Below are 24,554 nucleotides of genomic sequence, written 5' to 3'. Positions count from 1 at the left end.
TCTCACACGGAGAAGGATTGAGCATTAATCACCACGCTTGCTCAATGCGGGTTGGTGATTTCAGACGTTATAGTCCAGGTTTCCTCAATATGTTTTCCTTCACCTTTTTTATCAGCCATTGGTGTCCAAGATATACTTACAAAGTACATACAAAATAAAATAAATACAGGGTGGCCCATCCATAGGCGTCCAAAAGAAAAATTTAGAAGCTCTATGCTATGGGGTATCCGAATCACCCCCATGTATGTTCAGCGATTTTTTGTACTTTAGGAGCTAGAATTATTTTTAATTTTTTCCATAATTTTCATTTCAACATTGTTTTTTCTATTTTATCTTTTTTTTCCTAACGTTTACAGATGTTTTTTTTGGTGTAATTAATCATCATGATAGTAGCTAACACCTGAAAAAAGCAGTTTGGCTAAACATTCTAGAACTTACATAAAATTTTATCTGAAGTTCAAAATTACTGTTGGAGTTCAGTAGCCAAAAATGTTAAGGGCTTAAAAAAAATTATAAGGGGTGCCAGAGGTTTCTAAGCATTCTTAAAAGCTACTAAGAACCTGTGACAATAAATATCATTCATAAAAATCAGACCCTAATAGTGGTTTTTCTCCTGTTTAAAAATAATTTTAGCTCCTAAATTACAAAAAATCGCTGAACATACATGGGGGTGATTCGGATACCCCACAGCATAGAGCTTCTAAATTTTTCTTTTGGACGCCTATAGATGGGCCACCCTATATATGAAACTATCCACCGTAAAACCAGCAAAATATGGACACGTCACTATTACTGTCTGTGACCATACAAACGGTTACAAAATAAACATCTTTCACTATCAATAACTATTTTTTTTTTGTAATGAAACAACAAAATAAAAATATATACGTATCTTTAAAACTTATTTAACTATAAGTTGTCAACATTTGCGCACTGGATAAAATTCATTCCTGTATAGTGTCCATTGTACCATTTGAGAGAAGCTTAAAATTATCATCTCCCGAGCCTTTTTCCAACTATGTTGGGGTCGACTTCCAGTCTAACCGCATGCAGCTGAGTACCAGTGTGCCACATGAAACGACTGCCTATCTGACCTCCTCAACCTGGAGAACCCAATATCCCTAGGTAACACTAGTTTCTGACTTCTAACTACCCGGCGGTCATTTACATCTTTGGCAGTCGTTACGGGTCAGAAACCAGTAAGTCTGACACCAGTCTTAAAGGGTATTGTGTTGCCCGGGTAACTGGGTTGAGGAGGTCAGATAGGCAGTCGCTCCTTGTGGCACACTGGTACTCAGCTGCATGCGGTTAGACTGGAAGCCGACACCAACATTATTGGGAAAAGGCTAGACAGTTGATATTATCAACATTTTGTTCAGCTTTTCCGTAAGTTTTGAAATGGACAATACATACATACAATATGATCAGTGATTCCCAAACCAGTAGTTTGTACTTAAATAGACTGCAGTATCTTTATAGTAGATATTTAACAGTTACAATATAATGTATAAATAATATTTAGCATTTACAGTGTATTTCTATAACCTACCTATCCTTAGTTTTGCTATTATAGATAGAATTGATATTAGCCCTATATCTATACTAATCTATAATATAAAAATGAATCGCAAAATGTGTTGGTAAGCGCATAACTCAACAACGCCTGGACCAATTTGGCAAATTCTTTTTTTGTTGTGTTTGTTATTGTCAGGAGAAAGTTCTGATTTGAAAAATTATTTCACTGTTGGAAAGCTACACTCTTCCCGAGTAACATAGGCTATATTTTATCCCAGTACGGGCAGTAGTTCCTACGGGACGCGAGTGATTACTAAATTATGTCTTCAATCTCTAATGGTAAAACTGTGGATAGATACGTTATAGAAATCCGTTAGTTGGTTTATAGTCAGATTGAAAGGTGTCAGTAATTTATTGTATGTGTGAGCCTTAAGTTAATACTAAAGGTCGGAATTAAGTAGTTTTGTATGAAGTACATATAAAAAATATATATAATCTACCGGGGCTGCGGGATTGTTCGCGCGAGTTACCGCGGCGCTGGTACATGGCAGGCTTCAGAAGGAACATGATGCGCTGCACACAGTCATTTAATGATTTCCCACCAAAGAAATAAAATGGCTGTTAAATTAATGTCTCATATTTTTCCAAAAGTGTTAAGTACATAAATAACTTATAACCACCTAATTCCGACCTCTGGTTGTTACTATACCGAATTAAGAATCCAACTTAAAATAAATACCTATCTTAAAAACACTTAAGAATCTCAAAAAAAGTACATAACTTGTAAAAAAATATTTTATTTCTAACTAAACATACCTACTTAGAAACTGTGCCGTTTTATAAATTACATTTTCCATTATAAAATCCAGTGTTTTTCATACTTTAAGGTTGAAATCAATATAATTTATTTGCCTTAAGTGTTCAGTGGCAATTTCCTACGCATAGTTGCTAGGAAAACTATTTCAGTAAAAATACTTTTTTCAATACACGTGTAACTCGATAATGTAAAATATAATAATATTGCTAGGTGCATTTTAATTGTAAGAACGAGTTAAACAAAGACATCAAAAATTACTTTGAAACATACTATTACCGCGAATTATAAGATCACGCCTCATATGTAATGTTTATTTAGGTAAAACATATATTATCTCACAAACAGTTGATGTGTGCACCTCAAAGGGTTCACGAAAGGAAAAAGTTTGAAAAACACTGGTATAGTCAAAACTTACTAAATAAACTGACAAATCGACTATTTTATGCTCCATTTGAGTAGGCTACTCAAATAGAGTATAGTTGCATATTTAACATTATAGAAGCTAGTTATTTGTAATAAGTCATTATTTACAATTAATTGCCTAAACTTAACATAGTCGATTATAGTCAGTTTCAATTTACTCCTTAATTCATAACATACAATAATAAAAATAATCTTCTACTTCTTATCGCGATAATCTCGAAAAATACTGAACAGATTTTCATACGGTTTTTACCTAATAGGGCTCTAATTCTATTATATAGTACTTAAATATGAATGGTGAAATGTAGATGTAAAAATATTAACAAAATTGAATGCACTATTTAGTTTAGATACTAACACTGTCCAGTATTATAGAAATTATATATTTATATCTACATAAGTATGTTTACAAATATTATAAAATAAAGAAATATGTAGTATGTTTGTTTGAACGCGCTAATCTTAGAAACTACTGATCTGATTAACATACTGAAATAATATAAAAGCTACTCAAAAATTACTATAATCATCGGCACGAATCTTGAGCGCTGACTTTCACCTGCGCAGAAGTAATTTATTGGGTCCCTTTTGTGGTATGAAGTGAGGCGCGGGGGCGGGCTAAAGCGGTGATTGGCCCGCAGTGCATCGCGTCATAGCCGTCACTCGGGATTGGTTTTTTGCTAATAAATCACTTCTGCGCAGATTTAGGTCAGCGCTCAAGATTCGTGCCGATGATTATAACTTACACCTCGGTACAAAAAAAAGGAATTATACAATTTTATTTCTACTAACAATGTATTACAATACTTAATTACTAAAAGAAAGAATTTACCAATTGGCTAGTCAATATGTACCAAAATTACTTTATTACCTAACTTATTTGTCATTTTATGATCTGAGCAAAAGTACTAGTCGTATTTTTTTTTACTTCATCTGTACTTACTATGTATAATAATGTTTAAACTGTTTGTTTGTTTGTTTGAATGCGCTAATCTCAGGAATTACTGTTACAGAAATGACGGTTTTTTTTTTTTTCATTTTCAAAAACCCTATTGTCAAATATTATAAGGCCTATTTGTACTTAATAGAAATTAGAATTATTGTATGTTACACTCAGATAATAATTTAGGATTTACCACAAATAGCTATAATATTAGATTTTAGAAAATTTCATCTGTTTTAACTAGTCTGTAAAAAAAAACTGTTGTAAAAACCTCGAGTAATTTTAATTTAAAATTGAGAAACATTTAATAATTACAAATACGTATACCTTATTATTTTAAAAGTACCCACATCGATTTTAATTTAATTTGTAATAGAAATAATATTTAAAATACATGAATCGCCCATAATATTTAGAAGTACAACTTAAAAATAGTATTTAATCTATTATGAATTATTAATAATAAATTAATCTACTTTTCTACTTTGACTAGTCATCAAAATAACATAGGCAGGCGATTTGTAGTATTTAAAAAAAATCATGTCTTTCCTATAGGTCTGAATCGAGAATCTCTTTTTTACAACCTTACTTAGATCTTTTATTAAATTAATGTATATATTTTGATTTGTCCACGTTAAAAAAGTGGTAATTTTGTTTCCAAAAGTATTCTGTTCTTTAAAAAAAAAACCGGCGAAGCGCGAGTCGGACTCGCGCACGAAGGGTTCCGTACCATATATTTAAAATGAGTAAAAAAACGTTTGTTGTATGGGAGCCCCCCAAAATGTTTATTTTATTTTAGTTTTCAGTATTTGTTGTTATGGCGGCAACAGAAATACATCATCTGTGAAAATTTCAACTCTCTAACTATCACGGTTCATGAGATACAGCCTGGTAACAGACGGACGGACGGACAGAGGAGCGAAAACAATAGGGTCCCGTTTTACCCTTTGGGTACGGAACCCTAAAAACATTTTGTAATCTATCAATCAATAACATGTCTTGAATAAGTTTGTTCCTATAAATATGTAAAAACATTTTTCTCCTTCTATTCATTGTCATTATGTTATAACGATAAAAATATAAAAGGACGATGGGCGTTTTGGTACCCTGTCCAACAGTGTTGATTCTAGTACCATTGCGTAGGTCTTGGCAAGCCAAAAAACGTTTACTATAACGACTAGTCCCAATTCCTTGTCCATTTCGCGTGACATCGACTAATAGAATGTGTAATGTTCATAAATCATCAACGTAGATGTAGTTCTTAAATCCAACTGTATTGAATAAAAACTGGTAAAGTAACAAAAAAACAAGAATTTGGCCTTCTTAGAATGTTTGCCTGCCCACTGCTTTAAAAAAAGTCTGTGTGCAAACCTTTGCAGTTCACGCAGAATATAGCTTATGTATTTGATGAAAGTCTTTCAGTATTTACAATCAATTAATGTTTAATGATTATCGTGTTTTAATAACAGGTTTTTTTTTATTTCATATAATGTGTAGGTACATGGAAGCCAGTATGTTTAAAGATAGTATGTAACTAAAATGATTAGTTGTGTTTTCAGAAATGTTTTGAACTTTTGTCAAATCAGATGACGATTGTGTTTCCGTAGTATAACTCCATAGACTATTACAACCTTTAGATTATAATAGTGTGTATCTCAAACAATTTAAGATGTCTATTAACTGAGTTTAAAATTATTATACTGACGACATATGCCTCTTAATGAATTTGCATATATGGATGACATACTTGTTTCTATGTCGATTTAATTTTTATCGTTACTTGGATCGGACAGCTAATTGAGGCAAGCCCCATAGTTTTTATTATTCTTCACGTAAATATCTTTCTAATGATATATCATACGTTACTGTTGGAGCGGGTACCAAATCCCATACAAAGTGCCCATTGTCCTTTGTCATGGAAAATAAAATGACTAGCGGAGATGTCATAACGCAAAATCTCCTAAGAAAGTAGCGCGACAACATGCGGGTGCGAGGGGGACGAGGAACGTTACTAGCCCTTAAACGCATTATATCGGGTGTGTCGTTCACAATCACATTAAATGAAATGCATTAATATACTGGTTAATATATGTCGATTAACACAAAGAAAAAAGAAAAATACGTAAAAATAAAATAAAAAATGAATTTTTCAAACAAATAAAAAAAAATATCTCTGCTTTACGCGTGATGTTGTAATTTATAAAAACGAAAAATGACTCCTGTGGCTAAACCACTGAATGGATTAGGTTATTTTTTTACAATTCGCCATAGAATATCATAAAGTATATGCGATAGAATTTAATGTGATTGTGAACGACACTCTGTATAGAACCCGCCTTCTTTTTTCAAAACAAAATCACAATTCTTTGACAGATTGGTTTTGATTTGACAAGGAACCCCGAACGCCTCGTTAGTTCTAGTAACTGATCACGTCTACCGTACGTTGCTTGAGCTACAAGAAGGCGTCTGACCTACCTTCCTTATGGCATCTCCGCTATCTTTACTTCCTCCGTGGTATTTGTACATATAATATGTGATATAAAGAATCTAATACGTAGTTAAGTCGTTAATGCGACAATATAATGCGATTAGTCGCAACGATTAGTATTTAAAGCATTTATTTATATCTTGTGTTGTTTCACCCGGGTTCAACGACTGGCGATTAGATAACAACGAAAATGCGACGTTTTTGTCGTGTCGCAAAATCGCAGTCGTGTAAGAATCCTTAGATTGTAATGTATTTAAATGTTGAATGTTTTTAATGAAGAATAAGAATAATGTTTCTATTCAGTTATAATAAAAGCGCTTAGCATACAATGTTTTTGTTTTATTTTAAATCCATACTTTTTCACATCTTTTCATCAGATTCCATTACACATAGAAAGGCTATTTTTTATCCGGGTGCGGGAAGTAGGTAATACCCCCTTAAAGCATGTGAAACCAGTTTACTTACCTTAATCATTGGAGGGTAACAAAGATACACTCGGTAAGTATACCTAAACTAAAAAAGTTACATATGTGCAAGCATGACCCGGAATCGAACCCGCACTCTCGTACTTGAGAGACTGACCGTCTTACCACAAAAACTTTTAAACGTCAGTTTATGCCTTGTCTAAAAAAATGTCAAATTATGACGTTGACATATGGTTCATTTTGCAGCCAAAATTTTATTAGACAAGTGTAAAACAGGGTTTAAAGTTTTTGTAGTAAGGCCCTGATGATTTAATTATGTCTACGCCCAGAATTTCTTAGTTAAATCAGTGTTGTCTATATTCGGGTTTGACGTTTGAAAAATGTCAATGTGGAATTTTTCCCACCAATTTTTTACCCATCTCTAACCATCATGTCTGCATTGTGTAACTTAGTAAGATAAAACTGGAATTATACGGAATATAAAACAATTCAGAGGCTTTCACTAAAGAAGACCCATTTCTTGAGCGTAAACAAATTACCTTGGCCTTAAGGGATATCAACAACCAGAATGACAAGTTCAAAGTCTGACATTTTCAAACTGCATTGATGAAGTCCAGACCAGTTATTATAATAATACACAGGTACTAGGTAGGTCCTACTTTATCACACGGATCATCATCCTCCGAGCCTTTTTCCCAACTATGTTGGGGTCGGCTTCCAGTCTAACAAGATGTGGCTGAGTACCCACCAGTGCTTTACAAGGAGCGACTGCCCTATATGACCCCCTCAACCTAGTTACCCTGGCAACCCAATACCCCTGTTAGACTGTTGTCAGACTTACTGGCTTCTGATTACCCGTAACGACTGCCAAAGATGTTCAATGACAGCCGGGACCTTACAGTTCACCACACGGATAAAGTAGTATAAATAGCCTATATCTTTTCTACGGCTCTACGCTGTCTGTGTAAATTTAATTTAAATCTGTTTAATAGATCGACAGACAAAACTTAAAACCATTTACCTATTCTTTGCCTGCAAATCAGCATATTTTGAATGTCAAAATTTTCAGAAACGTTCACCCTTCACCACTTCCTATGTGTTTTTGCTGGGAAGAAGAAGTGGCGCAACAAACTCCCCAGCAACATGTCTGTCTGTAGGTTTTACAGACATATTTTCCATTTAATATATAACTATAAGGATCATCCTTAGGATTTAGGTTAACCTAAACATGTGATTTTTCCTAAGACATTTTAAATGACAGACAGGTTAAAATCCCACAGGGATTTTCCAAATTATATTTTGGTATATTGTGAGGCACAGGACATATGCGACCAACAGTGCTTAGGCCAGACGTACAGTTTCTGACTAGAAATCGAACCCAAATAGTTCGGATTGGCTAATTACAACCACGATACAGTCCAGAAATAGTTAAGAAAAACAAAAAAAAACAGCAGTTCCCGCCTACCCAGTAGCAAGCAGAAATAAACAATATAAAAACGAGTTTTATAAAATTACAAGCAGGGGCTCGATTCTGCTAACTTTACTTAAGCGACATACGATTCACATCCGACTGAGATCCAATCACGACTCAATTACGATTGAAGCGTATGTGGCATTCCGCTATTTTTTCTTTGAAATAAACGTTTTTATAATTTTCTGTGATTCAATAATCTATACTAATATTATAAAGCTGAAGAGTTTGTTTGTTTGTTTGTTTGAACGCGCTAATCTCAGGAACTACTGGTCCGATTTGAAAATTTCTTTCAGTGTTAGATAGCCCATTTATCGAGGAAGGCTATAGGCTACTTTTTATCCCGGTACGGGAAGTAGTTCCTACGGGATGCGGGTGAAACCGCTGGCAGAAGCTAGTTAATCATATTGTCTGCAAATGATTTACGATTGCAATATGATTGTAGAGCAAATTATCGTATAGACCAAATGGCAGACCAATCGAATGTCGTTGGAATACGATTGGTGTTATATTAGTAGCAGAATGCCCGATATGGTTAAAACTGCTATTGCGATTCAATTTCTATTCAATTTTGACATTATTAACTTAGCAGAATCGGGCTCCAGTTTTGTAACTTTATCTTTTACATATAATACAGTACGATGTCGTTGTTCACGTTGAACACATGAGTTTAGAATTTATTATTTATTCAGTGTAAAATTATTGTAGCTATAATGTTTTGTAAAAGTGTAATTTCTATATTGGTGTATGTTTCACTGGTGGTGTGTACGTTCGATAATATTGAAGGTTAGTGTAAATTCTTATTTTTATAACCATCATCTCATCATGTTGGTATCGCCTTCCTGTCTAGTCGGATGCAGCTGAGTACCAGTGCTTTATAAGGAGCGACTGTCTTTCTGACTTTCTCAACTCAGTTACCCTTGCAACCAAATACCACAAGGTAAGACTGGTGATCAGACTGGCTTCTGGCTATCCGCAACGACTGACAAAGATGTTCAAATATAATTTGTCACTCTAAGGAAAATAATTTGGTTACCTATATGTATTGACTCACTTATAAAGAAACAGGTTGTTTACCTGTTTCAACTTACCTGTTTCTTTATAATTGAGTGAATAGGATTGTATTGAAATATTAAACCTGCACTGTTCGGTACCTACCCGTACAGGTTTGTCTGTACCGGAAACCTGTTTCTTTATGTAAGCACCCTTATGTCCGAATCTGGTTAGACTGGAAGCCGACCCCAACATGATTGGGAAAAAGGCTGGGAGGGATATGTAATAACTTATGTAACTATTTAAGTACCTGGTAGATCCAGCTGTCGCAAATGCGGCTGCTGTTCACGAGGTCTCGGGTTCGACCCCCGGGTTGGGCCGAAATAGTTTCAATTAAGAGTTTTAGAAACTTTCACGGAGCAGCTCTCACACGGAGCACGGCGGAAGTTGGTGATTGATACACCCGTGCATCGGAGAGCACGTTAATATCGGTCCTACGCCTGATCTCTCTCCGGTAGTGTCGGATTGCCGTCACATCGCGCTTTGAGAGTGAAGGAATAGTGAGTGCTCCTGTGTCCAAGCAAATGCTTGTACATAATATGTCCTACGCAGCTGGCTGATCTCTTTATATGAATTCTGCATCATCATCTGCGTTTCATCACATTCCATGCAGCAGTTTTTGCGTGAAAAAAACTTTTCCGTGTATAATTTTTAACCGACTTCCCAAAAAGGAGGAGGTTCTCAATTCGGCCGGTATGTTTTTTTTTTTTTCTATGTATGTACATCGATTACTCCGAGGTTTATAGACCGATTTACGTGATTCTTTTTTTGTTCGACGCGGAATAGCTGCCAGTTGGTCCCGTAGTCATCAATTCAGGATCTGATGATGGAAACCCTGAGAAATCGAGGGCAACCTTCGAAAGTTGTAGGCATTCATAGGGTAAAAACTTGACACTCAGGTGTATGCCTGAAAGCACTATTCAACAGTGAAGGTTTGGAGCTGACCTGATGATGGAGACCAAAGAGGGTCGAGGGAACTCGACAACTGAATATGTAAACTACCTCGTGTTTGGGCTTGTATTATTTGTATTGACGAGACCTTTGCAACAGTGAAGGTTTGGAGCTGACCTGATATGAAGACCAGAGCAGGTCGAGGGAACTCGGCAACTGAATATGTAAAATACATCGTATTTTGGCTTATATTTTTTGTATTGATGAGAACTTTCCACTTATATGGATAGTGACAACTATTCGTATCACTAAAAAGTTGTAAATAATAAAAAAAATTTACAAAAAAATTAAAACGACTTCCAAAAACACTAAAAAGCAAAAAAAAAAAAACTAATTTTAGGTGCTTCGGCCTAAAAGTCGGTGGCAAAATTAACTTAGTAACATCCATTAGACACCGACTTCTAGGCCGATGCACCTAAAATTAGTTTATTTTTTTTTATTTTTAGTGTTTTTGGAAGTCGTTTTAATTTTTTTGGATCGGATATCGTTCACAAAGTACCTATTTTTTTTTACGACAATTCGTGTACAATTTCAGGGGAGCCATGTTACACGGAGAAGGGAGTTGGCAAATGTGTTAGCATCTACAAGTGCCTATCTACAGTTATAGATATTAAAAATAAACAATATCCAAAGGTAAACTTAACCAAAATACTTTTATATCAACACACAATTTTATATCAACCAGAGCCGGTGGATAAGGAGGCTTGTGGCTAAACATAGCCGCACGGGTCAGTCGATTATAAGGTTAAGCATCTAGCAAGTCTGTTATTGTATGGTATGTGTGACAATCTTGTCATAACTAGTTCCTATGTGTTTCTCAAGGCATGTAAAGTTGGTGAGTCGTTGTGATTTGAATATCTTTGGCAACCAGTAGACTTACCAAGGGGAATCGGGTTGCCCGCCAAGCGTTTTCTAATCTTATGATCGATCCACAAGTGCGGCTGACACTTAGCTGCTAAATCTGTTGGGACCAAGAGCCATAACAATTACTTATATATTTATTGTTTGGTCTGTCATTGAGGCATTAGATAGAGCCCTTCTGATATGTTCACAGATATGTTCATTCAAAGGAAAGGAACCAGTTGTCTGTTGTATGGATTGTAAGCTAGTCAATGACACCAGGTAACTATTTAACTAGCTTATTATATAACCACTGACTATCATCATCATCAGCCTTCGTTTGTATCGTCCCACTGCTGGGCTGCAGCCTCCTCTCACACGGAGAAGGATTGAGCGTTAATTACCACGTGCAAGAGATACGGGTCTGATTTCAGACTATATAGTCCATGTGTCCTCGAGATGTTTTCCTTCACCTATTTATTTATTTATTTATTTAGGCACACCAACAACTTATTTACAAATACTTTCACATATATAAGTTTACAATTGTAATAAGTCCTGCGTAAATATGTTAATTACAGGTGCGCACAACGTTCAAATTAAAAATAACTTAAATTAAACTAAACCAAACTATGCATAATAAAAATAATAATAAAAAAAAAGAAGAAGAATCGATAGAGGTAAATGACAAGGTACTATTCAAATTGGTCAATTTTGTGCAAAATTTAATTTATATGAGGCATTTACATTGCGCTTAAATTTATTATAGAGATCATGGAAAATGTCAAATGTCACCTATTATCAGTCATTAGTGTCCAAGATATACTTACCTAGGTAGGTACTGTTGTTCTTTAGAAGTTATAATACTCTGCACCGCCTAAACCAGACAGCCATGTTATTACCTATAAAAGTTTAATTTTTAAAGTTAAAAACAAATTGGGTACAATCTTCGTTACTTCTTTATTAATCCTTTTTTGTATGATCTTATTTCATGTGTTTCTAATTCTAGAAATGCCATAGTTGATAATCAAGGAGGAATTTTCTTCAAGACTGGTCAAAAGGCAAGAGATAGTAAGTTGCTAATCTTTTCATAATCAAAATCATGGAAATATCTTCATTTATCAAAAACGCTGAATACTGCAGACTAAACTGTATCGTTCGTTACCTAAACCATGACTAACTACTGTACTTGACTAATAGTTAAATACTAACAGCCTTACTTAAAAACGTGAATTAAATAATAAGTAATACTTAAGGGCTATTTAAGAAAATTCTTACTTATAAACGTTGCATGTCTTAACTAATATTTAATCACTACTTATAAGACTTTGTATTTTGCTTAAAAGATGATTTAAGACTTTTATAAGTATGGCTGTAAAAGTTTGCAATATTTGATTCAACTTCCAAGCATAGACCTTTGGTTTTTGAGGTATGGCCGAGCACCTAAAAATTGTCGTCTCCCTGCCGTTAACTGTGCCACAAAATGCACTAATCATCTCTTATCTTACTTTCATCAGATCCTCAAAAACCAAAAATTTTTAAAATTTCCAGAATGTCTAGAGTACCTGACAAAATTACCGTATTCATGTGAAACCAGAGGTCTGGAGCGGTTCTGGGACACGCAGGGAAACTGCTACTTCTTCGAGACAAGGTCCCACACTGTTGCCATTGCGGGGAACAATGTTGAAATGTACCGGTACCCTCATATGGTAAGCCTTATTTACCTCGCCTAAATCCCTACTAATATTATAAATGCGAAAGTAACTTTGTCTGTCTGTCTGTTACGCTTTCACGTCTAAACCACTGAACTGATTTTAATAAAATTTGGTATAGAGATAGAGTTGCCCTTGAGAAAGAACATAGGATAGTTTTTATTCCGGTCTTTTGAAGAGTTCTCTTGGAAACGCGATATAACCGAAATTGACGCGGGCGAAGCCGCGGGCGTAAGCTAGTTGGTAAATAAAACATTGTTTGAGAGGTTCTTCTAACCTACAGACAGACATGTGTTGCTGGGGATTTTGTTGCGCCACTTCTTCTTCCCAGCAAAAACACATAGGAAGTGGTGAAGGGTGGGCGTTTTGGGGGCTGTCTTTTGTAAATTTCTGACGTTCAAAAAGTGCTGTTTTGCAGCCTAGTTTGAATAAACGATTTTTGACGGTATTAATGATTTCCAGGCGTTGCTAGGGTTCGGAGAAGATGCAGGGTCAGCGCTGTGGCTGTGTGGAGGCTCCCTCATCAGTGAGACCTTCATACTGACTGCAGCGCATTGCATATCGTCAGACTATCTGTAAGTCTTGTATTTTAAACGATTTGAAAATACGATATTTTTGAAAATTAGATAATTTATTTATTTATTTATTTATTTAGTTTTAAGGCACATCAACATCATAAACACAATCATTTATAAGAGACACGAACCAGAGACATATAGCAAGTGTTTACGACAATTACAGACGTGCACAACATTCAAAACAAAGTAGAAGAAAAATACAGTAGGTATTCACGTTACAAAATAGATTAACAAAAATATAAAGAAACACAAAAACAACTACAATTTACACAATATTTATGGCACTTAATTTCCTTAATTATATTATACTAGCTGGTGCCCGCGACTTCGTCTGCGCAGGTTTAGTATTTCGATCAATATGTTTACAAATTGTAGCCTATGTGTTATTCTGATGTATAAGCTATATTATTGTAAAGTTTAATTAAAATCCATTCAGTAGTTTTTGCGTGAAAGAGTAACAAACATCCATACATCCATACATACAAACTTTCGCGTTTATAATATTAGTAGGATTAACTAGTGACCTACACATTGACCCCTACATTGGCTTGTACTACCGCTTCTGTTTTTCCTTCGTTTATGATCTTTGATCTAAAACGTGAAGGATGGTCGTGAAAGATATCCAAGTCATAAAGTTTGCACCATTTATTGTATGTTGACGTTAATCTTGCTATGGGAGAACTCATGCCCAAATTTGTTCTACATCGAGGGACTTTGAAAAATGACAAGTTTTTCCTCCGAGCATTAAGTTTAGGTAGGTTTATTTCAATGCGCTCAAGTAATCCATCAGCTTTGAAGGCACCGCTGACAATGCTCTGCAAGCACATCAAGTCTATCATGCGTCGGCGTAGGCGCAAGCTTGATATACGGAAGAAACGGAGTCTTTCGTCATAGGAGCACGGAGCACCTTGAGCTGATGCCAGTAGCAAAAAAAGCAAGTTGACGCGTAAAAGAAATAAAAATAAAAATATTTTAGAAAAGAATGTGCTGAGGTTTTGTCGGCTTTAAAAAAAGCGATTTTCACTTTGAACCGCACGTATCTTTTGTTCATGATTATCACACCTTGCTATGTAGGTAATGTCAAACCGTATATTTAGTTCTATTGGATTTCAGACCGAGGAATAGAACGGCAATAAAAGAAAATAGGACCATATACATATTTAATCACTTTTGTAACTGAACTAACTACACCCTGCCTAAATAAATGGGCTATCACTGAAATAATTTTGCAAAACGGTCTTCTAGTTCTTCCTGAAAGTAGCGCATCCAAGCAAACAAGACTTCAGCTTTATAATATGAGTATTACTAGATATATTTAACTTTTTCAGAGGTCCAATCCGCTTCGCAGCCCTGGGCCTACTGAAGAGGTCTGACCCTCCGGAGCGGTGGCAGGTATTCAACATCAGCCGGGTCATACCACACCCAGACTTTGCGCCGCCATCAAAATACCACGACATAGCATTATTGGAGATTTCTAAACCGTGAGGAAAAATTGAGCTTATTTATTCAATCAATAGTAAATTCATGGAAAATAATCCCTTTTGGGATCTGCTTTATCTAGCTCTAGCCTTTCCTAATATGTTGGGGTCTAATTGGATGTAGCTGAGTAGGTATCAATGTGCCCCATGGAACGACATTGGAAGCCTATCTGTCCCCTTCAATCCAGTTACTCGGGCAACCCCCAATACCTACCCATTGGCAAGACTGGTCGTCAATCTTACTAGCTTCTGACTACCCGTAACCACTGCCAAAGATGTTCAAATGACAGCCGGGACCCGCAGTTTAGTGCCATCCGATATAGTCATTGGTGTCAAATAAACACTTGGAAACAAACTTAGAAAAGTTGCATTGGTCCACTTGCCTGCCCTGGAATCGAATCCACACACTAATGCAAAACAAATACCTAAATTTAGGGACCCCTAAAAGCATTTTCGGAACACTAAATAAGATTTTGAATTTAGGTGGGCGTCCAAATTGGAAGACCCTTTCTTCTAAGTGGCACTTAGATAGAGAAACGATAAGAAATTGGTGCTGAAAACGGGCATAATATTTGAGAGGTTGGTTCTTTACCCACTAGGCCACCAGGACTTCTGGCTTCGACTGTTTTAAAATGCAATGATATACTGTTTTCTCAGAGTAACATTCAGTAAGGAAGTGTTCCCGGCGTGTCTGGACGTCGGTGGGCAGCAGCAGTCACGCGCCTCCGCTACCGGGTGGGGCAAGCTCGGCAAGAACAGACCCTTGGCTGATAACTTGCAAGAGGTGAGCTATAGACTTCATTAGAATGATCATCTGCCTAGTCTTTTTCCCAACTATGTTGGACTCGACTTCCAGTCTAACCGAATTCAGCTCAGTACCAATGTTTCACAAGGAGCGACTGCCCTATCTGATCTCCTCAACCCAGCTACCCGGGCAACCCAATACCCCTTGATTAGACTGGCGTCAGACTTACTGGCTTCTGACTACCCGTAACGACTGCCATGGATGTTCAAGGACAGCCGGGACCTACAGTTTAACGTGCCATCGTAATTTCAGGTGAATCTATACGAGTTTTCAGCGGCGGAGTGCTCTCACAACTTCCCTCCGCATCGGCTGCTGAAGCGAGGGTACATGCACAACATACAGATGTGCTACGGAGGCGACACCACGACTGAGGCCAGGGACACTTGTGAGGTAAGGAGATGTTAGACTGTTACTGTATGGTGTGTGTATGGTTTTCAAGGTCTGAAGGAATGGTTTGTTAACCCAACTGACGAAGACTAACGGGGATAAATCGGCTCCGCAGTAGGTTTAGTACAATTTTGTACCTAATTAATAAATTCACGATGCACGGGAGAATCAATCACCAACTTCCAGACTACGGGCTGCTTTATGAAAGTTTCTAAAACCCACAAAGTGATTTCGGCCCGACCCGGGAATCCGAGACCACGTGCTCAGCAGCCGCGCTTGCAACAGCTAGACCAACGAGGCAGTTAATAAATAAAACTATTGTACCCCCAGGGCGACAGCGGCAGCATAGTACCCAAAAAAAGCTACAGATGGCGTTGTAAGTGAGTGTACCTTTGCCAAGTGAAAAAAAACAGCACCGGGCCTTTTGAGCCTAGAGCCAAGAAATTCAGATTTCTGGACAGCTTGTTTTCAAAATCACGTCTCAAGTGAACTTCTCCCGCACCCTGTTATAATGTAGCTTATTTTATCATCCCCAGGGTGACAGCGGCGGTCCCCTGCAGGTGACGTCGCGCATATCAGCGTGCCTGCGCACGATCATCGGCGTGACGTCGCACGGGCGCGGCTGCGGGCTCGCGGGCTCCGCCGGCGTGTACACGCGCGTCACGCGCTACGTGCCCTGGATACAGCATGTAGTGTGGCGTAGTTATACATAATAAACACGACTTTACCCTATGGAGGTTTTATTTCTACTTCATCATCATGTCCCGAGCCTTTTTTCAAGTATGTTAGGGTCGGCTTCCAGTCTAACTGGATGCGGCTGAGTACCAGTGTGTCACAAGGAGCGACTGCGTATCTGACCTCCTCAATCCAGATTAGACTAGTGTAAGATTTACTGGCGTCTACTACCCGTAACGACAGCCAAGGATGTTAAATGACAGTCGGGACCTACAGTTTAATGTGCCCTCCGAATCACAGTTATTAGTGTCATCATCCTTTGAGCCTTTTTTCCCAACTATGTTGAGGTCGGCTTCCAGTCTAACCGGATTCAGCTGAGTACCAGTGCTTTACAAGAAGCGACTGCCTATCTGACCTCCTCAACCCAGTTACCCGGGCAACCCAATACCCCTTGGTTAGACTGGTGTCTGACTTAGTGGCTTCTGACTACCCGTAACGACTGCCAAGGATGTTCAATGACAGCCGGAACCTACAGTTTAACGTGCCCTCCGGAAGACAGTCTTTGGTGTCCAAGATATATTAAGAAAGAAAGTACATATTTGTGCAATTTACATAAAGTACATAATACTTAAGATTCAACAGTGAAAAATGCTCTCAGTTTACAAAATAAAACGCCTGTAGACACTCGAATTACAATTTATTTAAATATTTTTTAATTGTTTTACATTTCTAGATCAAATCATTCTCAAACCTTAATTTAATACGTACCTACTTACTATATGTACAACGAAATTATACCCGGGATATGAAAGCAAGTTTTTAATAGTGTAACAATATATTATTGTGATTCTGAGGCATATGCGATTACATTTGTCTGAATTTAGTGACTGAATCATTTAGAGTCAGACGACTGAATTTAGTCAAGTGTAATAAGCCCTTAAAGTCGAAGCATTCACGTTAATTACATAAATAACATACTTAAGCTGAAATAAAAAAAAAATGAATTGTACCTAATAACCTATCAACTGAATTTATTTATTTAAAATCCCGGGGTATAATCTGTAGTGCGTTTCAATAATTTATCCTATTTACAAAGTTATAAATGATCTAGTAGGTAACCGTGCTTTAACGATAACCGAACCATTATTAGGGGCTAGCTAGATTCTGCTAATTTTGCTTAAGCGACATACTATTGATATCCAACTGAGATCCAATCACGACTTAATTACGATTGAAGCGTATGTGGCATTCCGAAATTTTTTCGTTTAAATAAACGTTTTTATCCTTTTCTGTGATTCAATAATGAATTATATTGTCCGCAAATGATTTACGATTGCAATATCATTGTTGAAATGTCTACCTTATAGACCAAATGAAATGTCATTGAAATACGATTGGTTTTATATCAGTAGCAGAATGCCCGCTACGGTTAAACTTGCTATTGAGACTCTATTGATATCCAATTGACACATTAAATTAACAGAATTGAGCCCCAGTTGTCAAATCGCCGATGTGAGCAATGCGCGGCAAGTATACGGCTGGTTATGGCTTGGTTATCGTCATAGTTAAATGGTGCAACTGGATTTTAATAAACAAAAATATATTTGTGTTATCTATGTGTATATTTATATCTAGTTATTTACTACTTGTAATTAATATACAAACTGGTATTCTGTACAGTAAGGGTAACAAAAATATTCAAAATTATTTAGTACTGGCTAGCAAAACCAGGCAAAATTTTATGCCCTTTCTCAGGCTCTAGAAGAAGTTGTAGTGACCTACTTATATGTATTTGTGTATTTATTCTATATATTCTAATTTGTCAAATTTGTTCACTCAATTTAAATTCTTTGCCTATGTTTACTTTTATTATTTAATTATTTTTATGTTATATAAATTCAGCGAACATGCGGACAAACGCATTTGATTTTATTAGTAGCGACCAGCGATCGACCGGCCGGTTCGACAGCTACGTCACAGCGGCGCGAGATCGAGACCGCACTAGGCGGCGTTGCACTCGCGCACGCGGGACAAGGCCTGTTGCACGAGTCGGCTTTCGTTCGCTGCGCTAACGCCCACATTTTTAAATTGTCAAACCGTTGTGCTTTTCTGCTTTGATCTGCCTAGATCTAGGCTAAACTGTATGTGCTATACTGTATTCTGTGCTTGTGACTCTCTGTGCTTTTCTCCTTCTGACTTTCTCTTCTGTTTGTGTATAAACTGTACGTGTACTTTCTTGTGCTGTGCAAATAAACTTTTCTCTGTATTGTGCACCCTGGACTGTGTTATTCTTCCCTGCTACACGTCACCCTACACACCTACAAAGTATTTGTGTACCAAATTTCATTCAAATCGCTGCAGTAGTTTTGGCGCGAAAGCATGATAGACAAAGTAATTTTCGGATTTACAATATTAGCTATGAAGTAAGAATTTGCAATTAATCCACCAATCTACTTTACTACTTACATACTCTATTACATACTATTTTTGACTAAGTATTGTATTATATTAAAATAATTTGTCACTCTTTCCCCATTGGGTCAGGCAGAGTTGCACCTTTTCCCATTTCCACCGCCGACATAAGCGTCAGTTTTCTTAAAACAACTGTTTAAAGTCCATTTCACGAAAGAATTCCCGCAGAAAATTGTGGAACTATATATTTTTGTCCGTATTTACTGACCTGAGGAGGGATGATACGCATGCAACAAAGTGTGTGCTAAGTATGAATGTAGATGGATGGAGAGGAAGAGGAAGACCTAAGAAAAGATGGATGGATTGCCTGAAAGATGACATGAATAGGAAGGGAGTGAGTGTCAGTATGACGAGTGACAGGGGAAAATCGAAGAGAATGACATATTGCGCCGACCGAAAATAAAATTGGGAACAGGGCAGGGGGGAGAAGATTTACTGAGCTATCGCATAGACACTAGCGCTGCGTCTGCGGGACTTCTTTCGTGAAATGGACTTTACATTGAAAATTGAACGTGAAAAAACATAGTAAACTATTGTTTAAAGAAAACTGACTTTTGTAGTGTTTTTATTATATTCTCTTTTCTTAGTATATTTTTATTTTATATTTTTGTTTACAATATTTTCCTACATACGAGTCTATATCATCTTGGTAATGAAATGTGTTAATATTATAGTGTAAAGTCGGTTGCAAGTCTGGTAAAAAAATACTATTCGATGTGTTAAGCTCTTTCACACTAGCAGATTTTGGCGCGCGGTTTCAGCTGTCATCGTGTGAATCAATAGCTGTAGCTTTGTAATTGGGCGAGGCCCAGACTCCACAAAAGTTTTGTTCGCGCACATCTGTTCGCGAACAAACTAGTGTGCACGAATATGTTTTTTACTGTGACGCGAGTCCACAGCTATCATGTGTTCGCGCGCACAAAGGTAGCTATTTCGCGGACATTTTGACACACAATTACACCAGAAGATACATTTGTGTGCGTCACAGCGCTACACACTGGTGGAATCTCGCCTGAATATTGAAACTGAAGACATTATTGTCAACATTTAAAGACATAGCTAGATTCTAAAACAAGGAGATCAAACATATTATGATGTTCTTATGGTAATGCAACCAACCTTTTGTGTAAATGTATGTAAAATATCTCTCCTATATGTAATACAGTATTTTGCAATGTTAAAGTTAATTTTACATATATATACAGGACGTCAATTTAGTTACTAAAAAGCATCTTTTTTAAGTAAACTAAAATGTAATAATGGGATAAGAAGGTGGGCAAAAAAAACATATATTTTCAGTTAGGTACACACACATAAGAAGAATGGAAATATAGCAAAATATTGTGTTATTTTGTAAAAGTTCGATGAAATATCAACCGTTCTTGGCAGTGGGGTAAAAAAAAACCATTTAAATCAACACCCTGAATACATATTTGAGCATTGTATACACCTAGAGAATGGATCGAGCAGTCTTTTGTTTATTTTTACTGCATCTACAAAAAATGGTACATTGGCAGACTTAATGCCACAAGACATTCTCTACCAGTCAACCATCCAGCTTTGACTTTTCATATAGAATATTAGCTTAAGTCAAACATTAAAAAAAACATCTTGAATTGCACGTTATCTGTCAAAGTCATCATCATCAAGATCTGTCTAGCCTTTCCCCAACTATGTTGGGGTCGGCTTCCAGTCTAACCAGATGTAGCTGAGTACCAGTGATTGAAGAGCCTCTGCCTATCTGACCTCCTCAACCCAGTTACCCGGGTAAACCAATGGCAAGACTGAGAGAGACTTACTGGCTTCTGACTACCCGTAACGAATGCCAAGGATGTGCAATGACAGCCGGGACCTAGTGTTTTACCTTAAAAGACTGTACTTAGTCATCCATTCTCTAGACATATACTCAATAGTGTGTGTAATACATGTGTGTGTCTGTGTGTATGACTGTATGCGTGTCCGGCGCGGACGCTGCCGGGAGGGGGTTGCGCTATGGCGGGGTCATGCTGCCGCCATACTCAGGGGACGCTCCACGACCTGAGAAAGAAATAAATTATAGAAATACTCCACGACCTAAGAAACAATGAAATTGAAAATGAGGTTAAAAAGTAGTCTGTAGGTATACTCTGATGTATAAACTATACTACTGCCAAGCTTCATCGACATGCATTCAGTGGTGTTTGGAAGAAAGTTTCGAATGAATAATTGTGGGAAGTCTTTCAAGAAAAGAAATTTAAGTTCTCAATTCGAATCTTTTTAGTGGCAGAAAAATTTTGAAGAGCAATTTACACTTAATAAGTTATTAAAATCATAAATTTTGACAATAATTTTGGTATGCAAAAAGTATATGATTTTTTTAAGATGCTTACAGCATGCAATACCTATATGTATATTTTCATGTATTGTCCAAATTAATAGATAAGATGGCTTAAAATACCGTTACGGTTCCTGTCAACTTAACACATTAGTGTTCAATTTAAAAAATCCTAATTTTGAAGAATAATATGGAATAGTTACCTCGGCCTCTGCCGCGGCCTCTGCCCCTGCCCCTCCCGCGGCCGCGTCACCTCCGCCCGTCGCCCAGACCCACCATATCTATAATAACATTATTATTTTTAAACGATTCCCTAGAAATATAATAATAATGGCGTCCACGGCGGCTGTTCTCATGCAAGGAGATCAGCCCGCTGCGCAGGACATATAATTATAGTGCACGAGCTATTCCTTCACTCTCATGACCCGATGGGAATAAGCCAGCTGGAATGCTCGATTCTCGCGCTTTCACCTGCGTCCCAAGGGAACTTCATCCCGTAGAATATACATCCTATTTTAGTTATTTGGGGATAGTGTAGCTTCTCTTCAGTGAAAGAATACCTACTTCACATCTGACCAGTAGTTTCAGAGACTTTAGGGTATAAACAAAAAATGTTTCCTCTTTAAGGCCTCTTCAAACCTGAGCGATATTCGCTGCCGCTGTGGGTAGAGGTACATACCGCGCGGGTTTCGCTCAGGTATTTAGTATCAAGTACCGCGGCTAGAGCGACCTGAGCGATATTCACTGCCGTTGTGGGTAGAAGTACATACCGCGCGGGAGCAGCGGCATGCATCCCGAACATGAACAGTAATATTATCGCATACCCACTGGGTTTTCTCTGCCGCAGGTGGTAGCGAATACCGCTTAGGTCTGAACAGTAATATTACCGCATACCCACAGGGTTTTCTCTGCCGCAGAGCTAGCGAATACCGCTCAGGTCTGAATAGGCCTTTACTTTACTGTACTAGTATAGATAAAAAAAAATGTATAGGCTTTATTTCTGAACTACACAAATGTAAGTACGGTAGACTGCACATCAGTGGTAACTGTCATGCACCTTAACTCAATAGTAATAAGTACGATTTTCCTATAAAACTGTTACCACTGACCTGAAGTTGACTGTACATTGTGGACAACGCATCTAAGGAAACAGTAACATTTTTACTAGAAATGTTCGCGAACAAATACATACTTTACCATATTTATTTGGCAAAACATTGTAAAATGGTCAATCTCATTTAAGATAGGTACATATTCATTTTCATAAATATAGAGTTTGATATGAATTATCTGTTCTGTTATTCCCATATACAAATAATAGAAAGAAAGCATATAAAGTTTTTGACAATTCAATAAAAGTGTTGAATTTGACTCGTTGTCATCATCATCATCCTAGCGTTGTCCCGGTTGCCCTTCCGGGCCCGAGGTCCGCTTTCCTGCTTCTTCTCCTCCACTTCGTTCGGTCTTCGGCATCCCTGGTGGTTAGTCCATTGGCACGCATGTCATCCCTTACGACGTCAAGCCAGCATTTCCTGGGTCTACCCAGTCTGCCCCGGCCGGGCGGAGGCGCCATGGCTAGACATTTGTTCCCCACGTAAGTGGCCGGTTTCCGTAAAACGTGTCCGTACCAGCGTAAGCGACACTCTTGCAGTTTGTCTGCAATGTCACGGACATGAAGGCTGCCGCGGATGCGCGAGTTCCTAACGCGGTCTTTCCGCGTAACTCCACACATCCAGCGCAGCATTTTCATCTCCGTGACCCGCAGCTCCTGCTTGTGCCGCTCAAGCACAGGCCACGCTTCACTGCCATACAAAAGGACAGACCTAATGATGGATTTATAGACCTATCCCTTCAGCTTGACCGGCATTTTAGGGTCACAAATGACACCAGACACCTCACGCCACTTGGCCCATGCCGCCGAAATTCGTGCCCTGACGTCGCAATCGATGCCACCAGACGCGTGAAGGACAGATCCCAAGTACCTGACCTGGTCCGTCTGCTCAACCATATTACCGTCTATGCAGACGGAGGTGGGATCTGTCGAGTTGCAGGCCACGTACTCAGTCTTCCCCACATTCAGCTGCAAACCGCCGTTCTCGAGTGACTCCTTCCACATGTTAACACGCTGCACCAACCGTCCCTTGTCCGCGTCTGCCAGCGCGATGTCGTCAGCATACATGAGCAACCACGGGGGCTGCTCATGCGCATCTCGGATGCTTTCGGACAATGAGTCCAGTATCACGCTGAACAGAAACGGACTAAGGACGGAGCCCTGGTGTACTCCAACGGTAACAGGGAAGGGTGTAGTGTCACCAACAGCGGTCCGAACCACTGAATCGGAATCCCGGTACATGTCTCGGATAATGTCAACATAGACTTCTGGCACCCCTTTGGACCGCAGCGCCCACGGGATCATCATGCGAGGAACACAGTCGAAGGCCTTCTGCATGTCCAGAAAAAGGAAATGCAGAGGTGTGTTCTTCGCCCTGTATTTCTCCATCACGATCCTTAGGGCGAAAACAGGGTCCATGGTTCCATGACCAGGGCGGAAGCCATACTGACAATCCGAAACAATGCACTCCTGCCGGAGCCGAGAGTCGACGATCCGCTCAAAGAGCTTCATGGTGTGGGACATGACCTTTATACCGCGATAGTTTCCACACTCCTGCACAGACCCCTTGCCCTTAAAGACTGGAGTGATGATACTCCGTCTCCATTGGTTCGGGATCCGGCCGGTGTCCCATACGCGGTTAAATAGGTTAGTTAGGATGCCCACCCCACGAGGCCCCATAGCTTTCCATACTTCGATGGGGACTCCATCGGTTCCGACAGCTTTCCGATTTTTCATGCGGCGAAGAGCCAACTGGACTTCGTCAGGCGTTATCGGTGGCACCAGTCCTTGATTCGTCGAATTTGACTCGTTGTCAACTATCTTATAAAACACAATAATATAATACAGCAATATACGTACATCAAAGATGATGAAATAAATAAAGCTTACCTATATTAGTAGCAGTCTTCTCCAGATAGGCCAGGGGCCCCTGCAGTGGTGTCCCGGCGTAGGCACCCCGGCCTCCAGCCAGGAACATACCTTGAGCCAAACTGTTCTGCATCTAATAGAAATTAAATGTGTTATAGGACCAACAAAATTGTAAAAGTGGTAACTAGAGTAAGCTTGTGACAAAATAAAATATATTTGTCTAAATT

The 24,554-nt window shown here is 38.2% G+C and overlaps 1 protein-coding gene across 2 annotated transcripts; it reads left to right on the top strand.

The window, feature by feature from the left end:
- The first annotated feature begins 8,642 nt into the window (after window positions 1–8,642).
- Window positions 8,643–16,618, top strand: LOC124644109 (venom serine protease Bi-VSP-like). 2 transcript variants are annotated; one of them, XM_047183326.1, is made up of 10 exons: window positions 8,643–8,868; window positions 10,622–10,719; window positions 11,141–11,208; window positions 11,936–11,997; window positions 12,478–12,635; window positions 13,101–13,213; window positions 14,545–14,697; window positions 15,352–15,478; window positions 15,752–15,889; window positions 16,423–16,618. In XM_047183326.1, exons 1-10 carry the CDS (start codon window positions 8,796–8,798, stop codon window positions 16,597–16,599), a joined length of 1,167 nt encoding a protein of 388 aa, XP_047039282.1. In that variant the 5' UTR covers window positions 8,643–8,795; the 3' UTR covers window positions 16,600–16,618. The 2 variants fall into 2 exon arrangements, with proteins under 2 accessions (XP_047039282.1, XP_047039283.1); XM_047183327.1 differs by lacking the exon at window positions 10,622–10,719.
- The last annotated feature ends 7,936 nt before the right edge of the window (window positions 16,619–24,554 follow it).

The sequence above is a fragment of the Helicoverpa zea genome, chromosome 29, assembly GCF_022581195.2.
Source record: "Helicoverpa zea isolate HzStark_Cry1AcR chromosome 29, ilHelZeax1.1, whole genome shotgun sequence".
Taxonomy (NCBI): Eukaryota; Metazoa; Arthropoda; class Insecta; order Lepidoptera; family Noctuidae; genus Helicoverpa; species Helicoverpa zea.
The sequence above is the reverse complement of the archived record's forward strand: the minus strand, read 5'-3'. Positions and strand labels throughout refer to the sequence as shown.